The sequence below is a fragment of the Embiotoca jacksoni genome, unplaced genomic scaffold (genome assembly GCF_022577435.1).
Source record: "Embiotoca jacksoni isolate LCO1_2020_lvr unplaced genomic scaffold, fEmbJac1.0.p SCAF_131, whole genome shotgun sequence".
NCBI lineage: Eukaryota > Metazoa > Chordata > Actinopteri > Embiotocidae > Embiotoca > Embiotoca jacksoni.
The window spans coordinates 2501-12500 of NW_027185265.1; the positions used below are offsets into that span (position 1 = coordinate 2501).

At 50.8% G+C, this 10000-nt stretch overlaps 1 protein-coding gene across 1 annotated transcript in view; it reads right to left on the minus strand.

The window, feature by feature from the left end:
- setd1ba (SET domain containing 1B, histone lysine methyltransferase a) overlaps window positions 1–10000 on the minus strand; it is a gene marked incomplete at its 3' end in the record, with an annotated part of 12773 nt that overhangs the window by 1608 nt on the left and 1165 nt on the right. Inside the window, 13 exon segments of the mRNA XM_069147134.1 lie at window positions 1–458; window positions 543–881; window positions 972–1056; window positions 1190–1401; window positions 1489–1582; window positions 1664–1837; window positions 2676–3419; window positions 4852–5958; window positions 6463–6584; window positions 7455–7725; window positions 8048–8146; window positions 8416–8567; window positions 8769–10000. The exon segment at window positions 1–458 is cut by the window's left edge and continues 502 nt beyond it; the exon segment at window positions 8769–10000 is cut by the window's right edge and continues 1165 nt beyond it. Coding sequence (XP_069003235.1) covers window positions 1–458; window positions 543–881; window positions 972–1056; window positions 1190–1401; window positions 1489–1582; window positions 1664–1837; window positions 2676–3419; window positions 4852–5958; window positions 6463–6584; window positions 7455–7725; window positions 8048–8146; window positions 8416–8567; window positions 8769–8829 — 3918 coding nt within the window.

A 10000-nucleotide genomic window follows, 5' to 3' on the forward strand; every position in this document is an offset into this window, starting at 1 on the left:
CAGGCTGCTGCCTGTCAGCGGGGCGTCGCTGCCGGGGGTGATGGGAACCGTGTCGGTGCTCTGAGATTTGCCCAGACTCCGAGCACGCTCCATCAGGTCCCTGCCCGGGGTGCGAGGGATATCGTCATCGGTGGAGAGCCGGGGCCGAGGAGGGAAGTCAGGGAGGGGACCGGGGGGCGGATGGAGGAGGCAACGACCTTCTACTGCCGGGTGAGGAGGGAGCGGGAGGTGCATCAGAGAGGCGGAGGCCGGTTTGGGGACGGCTGTGTTGGAGTCGAGCAGGGACGGGGCTAATCGGCCGGGGGGGCAGGCGACTTCTTCAAGCTCAGCTTTACCTTTGGCTTTGGTGTGCTGGTCCGTGTGGAGCAGGGCGCCGGTGGGAGTGGGCGGCCGCAGGCTGGCTGCACGCTCCTGAGCTTCAGACTTCAGGGGAAGGTTGCAGACGTCTCGCTCTTTGACTACAAACAAGAAAAGATGAGACGTGGTGACGTCAACATGGTACGTGTCTTCTGCGGAGATGAAACTACCGTGAAGACGCTCACCTGGGACGCCTGGAGGTGCCGGCGGCCGCAGGTCCTCCACCGCCTCCTCTTCAGGACTGGGAGGACTGCGTCTGCCGCCGAGCTCCTCCTTCACCTCCGGTCCTGTGGGAGGGCTCGGTGGCTTGGTCTCCGCATCCTCTTCCTCCTCATCAGAAGATGAAGAGGAAGAGGATGAAGAAGAAGAGGAGCTCTTGGCCTCTTTGCCATCGTCCTCCACGTCTGCTGCCGCCGCCTCCCCGTCTTCGTCCTCGTCCTCTTTCTCGTCCGAGCTCAGCTCGTACTCCGAGGAGTCGGAGCTTTCTGCGGAGGAGTCGGAGCTCGCCTGGGAAGAGGACTGAACTTGCAGCTTCTGCAACAAATTGATGAACAATTAGAAACACGCTTGATGAAAGGAAAGAAAAGAATGGTCTGTGTGAGATGTTGAAGTACCTTCATCAGACGAATCCTCTGAGGAAGCACTGTCACTGGATGAGTCCCCCTCATCTTCATCATCACCCTCCTCATCGTCACTCTCCTTGGAGACGATCAGACAGATATTGAAAAAATGTACACAACACACACACACACACACACACACACACACACACACACACACACACACACCAATATTCTGGACACCTCCGGCTGGATTTTTCCAGGTGGCCTACCTTGCCTGACGACAGCCTGTTCGCAGCCTCCGTTTCATCAAGCTCCTCCTCCCTGTCCGACAGTGACTCCTCCTCCTTCCCTGAGGTGTCCACTTCCTCCTCCCCCTCACTGTCCAGTTCAAGAGGCCGTGAATGCCGTCGCGTCGCTGACGTGACATCGGCGTCCATTTTGGAATCGTCAGCGGGGAGCTCGGCCGGGTCTCGATCCCGATCTGACAGAAATTGGCCACAAGATAAATTATCTTTTGAAAGCATTGCGAGTGTCCAGTATTTCATGTGCATTCATAGCGGAGGATCACCTTCATCCTCCAGTTCGTCGTCCACGGGAGTGGAGGGGCGGGCTCGCTTGTTGTCGCCGGATGCTGCGGCCTCAGGTGGGTCCTTTCGTTTCACCTGAACACAGGACGCAAACCAGGTTTCACAGCCGCAGACGGAGGAACGAGTCCAGGAAGTGGCCGTTAGTGAAAGTGTTACCTTGAAGGAGGGTAGGCGGATGGCTCCTCGCAGGCCGATTCCCAGACCCATCCCCTCGTAGCCGAGCCCTTCACCCTTGTTCCAGTTCTCCAGCAGACTGGAGCCCATCGTCTCTTTGGGTTTGGGTCTTTCTTCTTCTTTCCCCTCAGCACCCTTCACCGGAGTCAAAGATGCCTGAAGGAAACACATCCTCGTTAATGCTCAGTAGTTATTGTATGAAACTCTTTTCTCATTCGCTGGATTCGGTCTATAAAACGATTGTCATTGAACACACGCTGCTTCAAATTTGAAAGAAATTAATGATTCATTTTCATGGTCAATAAATCAGCCAATCATTTTTCAATTGTTTCATAGTTTATAAAGTGTCAGAAAATGGAGGGAAAAAAAGAGCCCGAGATGATGTCAACAGTTTTCTTGTTTTATCCGACGACAGGCTAAAACTAGAAAGAATGCACTTTTAAATGAAATCAAACAGAAATAACAACAAATCCTCCCACTGGAGGAGCCGGCAGCAGGAATATTTGCCATTTTTCCTTGATAATTGACTATGTAAACTATTTAATTATCTTGATGAGGTGACTAATCTTTTCATTCAGAGCAGCAACGAGATGAGAATCAGATGAGATGGATTCCTTGTGCCACTTGTCAAAATAATAGCTCCGATTAATTCGAGACTTTTGTCTGTGAAAGCTTGCTGGACCACAGACAGACAAATCTGCTGCAACTGAACGAGAGAGTCTTCAATCATTTTCTTGAAAAATGTGCAAAAAGCATCACTTTAAACCAGAGTGGATGGAAGTTTGCTGTTTGTGACTGAATGGCACAAATGTTACTGCAATTCATTGCTTCTATTACATGTAATTAATTCATATAAGATGGCCCAGATTTGTTTTCCCGATTTAACAGACAGAAATGAACAAATTGCACAATGCATGAGTAGTCATGGTACTTCCTCGTACACGGGACATAACGGCTCCGCTTTTAAACGTGTTTAGACCTCGGTGAAACGTACCTTTGCTGAACGCTCCTTTTTCTCCCACCAGTCGTCGAAGGCCCTGAAGGCCACCACCTCCACCATTTTGCGGTTAAGGTCCCTCTTCATGATGGCCTTCAGCTCCTTGACGATGACCAGCAGCACACCGTCCACGGTGGCCTTGTGGGGATCCTCCTTCTTGGTCTCATATCCAGGAGGAGGAACAGTGGGGTTGAACTTTGGTAAACTGGGATGCTGCCACTGCTGCCCGGGTGCTCCCGTGCTGCTGGCTGGTGTCGTGCCCATTGAAATAGGTGGGTAGGGTCCCCCGAACACACCACTGTCCATAAAATGTGGATACGGATAGGGCCCTCTGGTCTGAGCCATGCGACTCAGCACCTGCTGCTGCATCTGGAAGGACATAGGAACCGTGCTCCACTGTTCCCAGCCCAAGCAGTTCATCAGCTCCATCTGCACCAGCGGCATCATGCTGGGAGGGTAGGGACCCATGTGGGCCAGCATGTGGTGCGGCACTCCGGGGTGACCGGCCAGGTGAGGAGGATGGCCCGGGACGGCGGAGTGAGGGGGCAGGTGGTGGTGTGGGATGGCGAAGCCGCCTTGGTGTGACAGAGGGTGGTAGCCGGAGGGGTGGATGGAAATGGTCGGCATCGGGGAGACTGCCGAGTTCACAACGATGCCCTTCCCACAGTCCCCGCCGGAGATCGGAGTCCCGGGCATCTCGTCGTCAGAGATCTCCATGTCTTCTCCAGACGACTGATGACCCTGCGTGAAAAGGGACAAACCTGTCAGGACGATACAAGCCTCTGCAAAATCTGTACGGTCGTCTGCCCTTTTCATCTCCATGACAACGGAGCAAACGCCATTTACTCACAAAGACCTTATGATGAGGTCAAAAGCTCAGGAAAAACCTCGTGAACATTGAGTTCCGATCGTTCTCTCAAACCTGCTTTAACCTTCATCGTGACTTCACGGAAACACGGCTGGCGTTTCTTTCAAGGCTCTTCTGTTCTGGTGATTAATAATTAATGCTCTGAGGATGTTTGTCTACAAAACACTTTTCACATTTTTAACAAAAGGAGATGAAGTTCTGAAATATCACAAACAACCACGCAAGAGCTTCGCTTGAATAAAATAGTGGCAGATTTCTTTCATGATTTCATGTTCAGTACTTGACAGTTTCTGATCTGTTACAGACTCATTTCAGTTTGAGGACTGACAACCGGTTTGTCCTTCAAAATAAGAGCAACACATGTTTCTATAGCTGATGTGAGTTCAAAGTTTGGTTTGCCTACACAAGGTACCACGAACACAACCGACCCGTGTCTTCGGTTCAGGCGTCAAAACTACGTCGTCACAACAGGTAGAAAATATGAAAAAGCAACACATCAGCTGTAAATTCTCCTCCCTGTTGTTTCATGTTTTAAAAGGATCTCTGTCACAACTGCTGCACAAATGAAGCCGAGCAGAGTAAACTGGGAGTGGCGTCATTAGCCAAATGACCTGTTTGCTCTGTTTGCTTTGTGATAACTTGAAATGTGAGAGCAGAGACGCTGCGGCCAATCGGACTATCAGGCTCAGCACAACCAGGAAGTGTGCTTCTGGACGGGGCTAACAGCCAAGCGGTGGTTGTTCCTCCGCGTGCAGCGTGTTAGAAAGAGGAAACAAGAGTGTTCAATTCCCCAACAGCAGCCTGGCTTCCACAGGACAGCGTGCAGAAACACGATGACTTGAGAACAAGGAGCTCAGCCTCGGACATGTGAAGGTATCTGTTAGACTGCAAGTGGTGCATCTGAAACTTCTCATTCAGAAATCATTTCAACTCTTCTCTCTGCACTGACAAGGAATTCTCAACTTTTGTGTGCATATTAAAATGTACTCTTTAAGAGTCATTACTTGTTTGTACTTTTAAAATCCTTTTCATTATTTGCAGCCGTCCGGAGGAGAAAAGACTTCGTGCTACAGTTTGCTGTGAAACCAGAGTTTCCTTCACAAAGGATGAAACAAAACGAGGGTTAAATACTACGAACACTGAAACTCAGCCTGACTTCCTGTGTCTTCATATAACTGTCACTCAGCGGTGTAAACATCAGCGCCTGCTACTATCAGCTAATCAGGGTTATCAATAAGAGACACCTTCAAACATACAGGTCAACCTGTTCATACACACATCAGAATAAAGCACTCGTCGTCTCACCGTGTCCATCTTATCGGAGGGGGTGTGGCCTCGGAAAGCTCCGTCGTTGAGGTCACTGTTGCTCATCTTCTCGTGGACGGGGGAGCTGATTCTCTGGACCAGAGAGGCCGTTCCGGGAGTCGTCTCTTCATCTTCCGAGTCTGGCAGCGGGGTCGGGCTGATGTCCTCCAAGCCGGTGCTGGAGGGACGGGAATTTTGCCGGCCCCCTTGAGAGGCGCTGGTGTACGGGGGAATTGGGGATAGTTGAGAGGAGGAGGAGGAAATCGGACTTCCCTCCATTCGCACCTCAGTGTCCGAGTCCCGCTCCTCCAAGAACGGCAGCAGCTTTGTCCTTTTCTCCTTTAGGAGCATCTCGATGCGGGAATCCAGACTATTGCGCTCCGGATCCAGCACGGGGGAGCCGGGTGACGGGCAGCGCTCCGGGGTCCGAGGAGGAGGGGTGGTCGGATGGGGCTCGGGCTCCGGAGGGAGCTCTGGGATCGGAGGAGTTTCTGGTCTCTCCTTGACGGGCAGAAAGTCAGCGGCAGCTGCCAGAGGCGGCTGCGGGGGACGCAGGTACTCACCCTCCCTCTGGGTCGGGTGACTGAAAGCTGGCTCGGACGGGGGGAACGCAGGGGGCAAAGGGGCCTGGTAGGGTGAGAAGGCAGACTTGAAATTGGGCGTAGCAGGGGGAGGCGCTGTGTAGGGGAAGGAGGTGGTGGAAGGCGGAGGCTCCGGTGGGGTGAGCTGATGCTGTTTGAAAGCAGCTTGTTCAGACGGCGTGCTGCGGTACATGTTGCTGCGGTACTGAGGCCTCTCCGGCCGGCGGTTGTACGCATCCTGGAACTTACTCTCGTGTCTGCGAGATTTGTAACCTCCGGAGCTCTCGGGCCGGCTGGACTGGTACGCAGGCGTGGACTGCCGGCTGGAGTAGTTGGAGTCTTGAGAGAAGGGCGTACCTGCCTGGCGTGGGGTGTGGGGGGTTCCCTGGGACTGAGGCGTGTCCTGCCTCAGGCTGGAGTAGCCCGTCTCCAGGGTCAGAGGAGTGCTGGAGCTGCTGGCTGATAACGTCCCTCCCACAGCAGACACGCCGCTGCTCTCGGACAACCGGCGGATGGGCTCGCAGGCCTGACAGGACACACACAGGGTGGAATTAACCCACGCAGACACCACACGGACAGAAAGGACAGAAAGGAAACAACGTTGACACTTTGATGAAGAACGTCTTCATGTTGCAGTTTAAAAGCTTCTGGATATCAAACCATCATGAAATAGTTGAAGGATTTCCCAGATGAGTGAAGCTACATTTCAAAGTGTACACCAGCGATGATCTTTTAAAAAACAGAAACTAGTGAACGAGAGGCCGGGGGGGCATCACGCTGCTGCTTCAACGGCCAGATCACCAACTAACATTTCCTCTGCTCCACTGCACCACCTGCTGCACTAATCACATCAATTACACACTATTTCACTCTTATTGGCGTAGTTTAGAGAGTGATTTCAAATAAATCACCACCATAAACACAAAAATATAAATAAATATATATATATATATCACCACCATAAACACAAAAATATAAATAAATATATATATATATATATATATATTGCATTTTGTTGGAGGATTTTTACCAGTAAGGCTTCTGCCAAGCTCCGAGGGGAAACTTCTCTGGCCTCCTCTCCGCCCACAGGGAGCGTCCGTGGGGTGTAGCTGCCGTTCATCAGGAGCTGAAAGTACCGAAGGCGATTCTCACCTGCAGAACAGTAAACATGACGATGCTGACTTTATTAATGCTGGCAGAATTTATTAAAACTAATGTGGTATGGTTTAACTAACAGTAGCTGAACCCCAAACTAAATATCGTGCACAAAGTAGAAGCTTTACAGTCTAATATTATGTATAATTTACATCTGCCAACACATAAATTATGAACTGTAATCAGTCACCTTAGGCAATAAATACTCTTGACTGACATATGATCATTTAAAACATATGATACATAGAATAGATGCTAAAATAGCACGACCAACACATACCTTCATGTATTTTGCATCTTCTACACAAACACTAACTACAATTTAAAAAAAGACGTTTATGAATTTGTGAAAATAATTCAAGAGCATTAGTGCAAGCTGCAATTAAAAACATCAGACATCATTTCTCCAATTAAACAAGCACAGATGTGAAAACATTGCTTGTCAAAAAATAAACTTGCATAATCTTCAGAGGTTTTAAATCAGAATCAACGTGGAGGCTGAAATCCAAACAGTCTTACTGACTGAACTGAAATGAACTCATATTTAATGAACGGTGAGTCTAACAGATCGGGTTGTGTTTGTTTGCAGGTCTGAAGTGATGCTCAGAGGGACTCCGGCAGCCTCAGCTCTGGCTCCAGGGAACAGGCACACTTTCAATCAAATTCAATTATCACACGTTACCTGGCAACAGCGCGTAAATATGTGCACGTGACTACTGTCATCCTAATAATTCAAAACAACACTTTAATATATATATATATATATATATATATATATATATATATATATATATATAATGTGTTTGTGGCCCTGCAGCTGAGAACAGGTCAGATTGCAGCTGTGACCTGTGTGACTGCCGTGTTTACCTTTCGGGTCCAGCTCCACGTGGATGATGTTCCCCATCACGGACGTGTTGTGGAGCGACTGCACGGCCACTTTGGCGGCTTTCACGCTCTCAAAAACAACTTTGGCTATTCCCAGGTGCTTTTTGTTCTTCGGGTTGTACAGGATATCCACCTCCTCGATCTCTCCGAATTTTTTGCACATGTCGGTGAGAAATCCTTCCCGTATGTTGTCGTTGAGTCGGGCGAACGTCACCTCCTTCGGTGGCACCGGGCCGATGTAGCACTCATCGATCTGGGAGGGACGGCAGGAGTTAATGAGCGGTGCTGCCGGTGAGCGCTGCAGCACGTGCGCTCATTCTGACAGCTGAGATAACGGAAGTGCTGCAGAAGATGATGCTCAGTTATTATAATGCAATTAAAAGTCCAGAAACGGAAGCACGGTGAGGGGGGCTGTTTTGGTCTAAACAAGGGTGAGAGGGGGGGGTGAGAGGGGGGGGTGAGAGGGGGTGTGTCTGCTGCTCTTGACAGCACCCCCCCCCCCCTCACACACACACACACACACACACACACACACACACACACACACCCCCACTGCTGCCATTCTGTCAACACACCTTAAACTTGGGCACCGGCAGGTCCATCTCTTTGTACTTGGTCCAGAGACGACCGATCCTCGGGTCCCGGACGATGTCCACCGGTGGTATCCCGGGGTTCTGCGGGAGAAGAGGAGGGGACACAGAGCTGTTATCCATCCCATCACAACTCCACACGCTACTAACTTGTTGCAAAGTAGTCCTGCACAATCCGGAGGCGGTTTTTGAATCCGAAGGAACAGCTCCGACCCGGCGGTCGAGGGGCTGATCGTGCCCGCGGTCCGGCCGCGGTCCGGCCACGGCCACACGGCCGCGAAGGTAACCATCATGGAGGTCGGCTACTCGGTTACTATCGTACCCGACTCTCCGTCGTCACAGGCGGCACTTACGGGCATGTTGAAAGTCTGTCCGTCGTAGCGGTACAGTTTGTGGGATCCCTTCTTGAGCGCCGGGTCGATGATCAACTTGTAACTTCTCCAGTGGTGGCTCCGCTTCTCCGCCGACCCGCCGCCGGGATGGCTGTCCATGCCGTTCGCCAGACCTGAAGTGGCAGCAGGGAGAGGAGAGCTAACGTTAACGGGAGCGACGCGGAACACGGTCCGCTCCGCCGGCAGCACTTTTAAACACACACACGTCCCTCATGCGGGACTTCGGCGGCGAGAGGAACCGAGCGAGACCGAAAAATGGGATCTGCGTTCCGGAAAACAGGCGTTCGGAGGCTGGAGGAAGAGAACCAGCTTACTTGAACTCTGCTTTCTGCCATGGTCCTCGGTCAGTCGGCTCCGCTCCCCCGGCTTGGACATGATTCGTCCGATCGAGTGTGTTTTTTAATTGATGAAAAGACCAAATCGCTTTCCTTTCGCCGCTTTACATTACATGGTTTCGCCTGAATACTGCCTCCTTTTCGGCGAGAGCCAGCGCATATTGTGAGCCTCTGGTCTGGAGCTGCTGTCTCCCACAATACACCGCTAGGCTTGCCCACCTCCGAGGCTGCTCGCACTTTCGTTACGAGCTTGTTTCTATTTTCACCGGTCGTTTAAAATTATTTGTAAAAAACAGAAGCGTGTTTAATAATTCAGGTTCCAACTCTTTATTCATACGCGCACATGTTGTAGTTCCGGTGACAGATTGGTGTCTTTAAACTTCTAAATCCTTTTTTTGGTGTGTGGAATCTGCCGATTGTATTTACCCAACTGGCAACACAAGCCCGACACAGTAACTGCCACTAAAGGCTAATAAAACTGATTCGGTCGCGAGCTCGTGTTTGTTCACAACTTCAGACGAAACAAAAACAAAAACAAAAACAAACAAACAAACAAACAAACAAACAAACGCTCCTTCCGGTGCTGCGAAGCTGCTGACAGCTGATGTGAAATGTTCAACACAAGAATCAGGTTTTAATGCGAAACTCGGTCTGTTAGCACCAGAATGTTGATCCGTTTTCTGTCAGTTCGTCGGAACCGGACCGGCGAACCGGAACCGGAACCGGGCCTCGTCCCTTCACGTACAGAACGAACTGCAGCGGTTTCATCGAATCACATTAAAGCCGCGCGTGTTTTTCTTGTTTCCATTTTGCCGTTTCGTTGTGTTTGACATTGGCTGCTGCCTCGCGCTGACCGGGCAATTGGCTGGTTAACAGCGGCAGCGCGGCGGACCAATCAGCGCGCAGCAGCGGCGGAGCCGTTGGTATTAGAGGAGCGGCTCGCGAGCTCGTCACCAGAGGGAGAGGGGCCGAGAGGCGAGGCAGCCATTTTCCTTAAGCGGCACTCAGTGGCCTCGATGGGTTTCCTTTGTTCCAAAAGGGATCTTACACTTGATCTCCGCATCTCTCACGGACTATGATAAAACTATGATTCCTCCTTTAAAGGATTGAGAAGAAGGAAGAGAATGTACTGGATGTAATGCCCTGTGACATTTTGAGCCTTTTTTCCTCTGCCTGGAGTCCATCTTTGTCTTAACTAGGTCACGGCACAC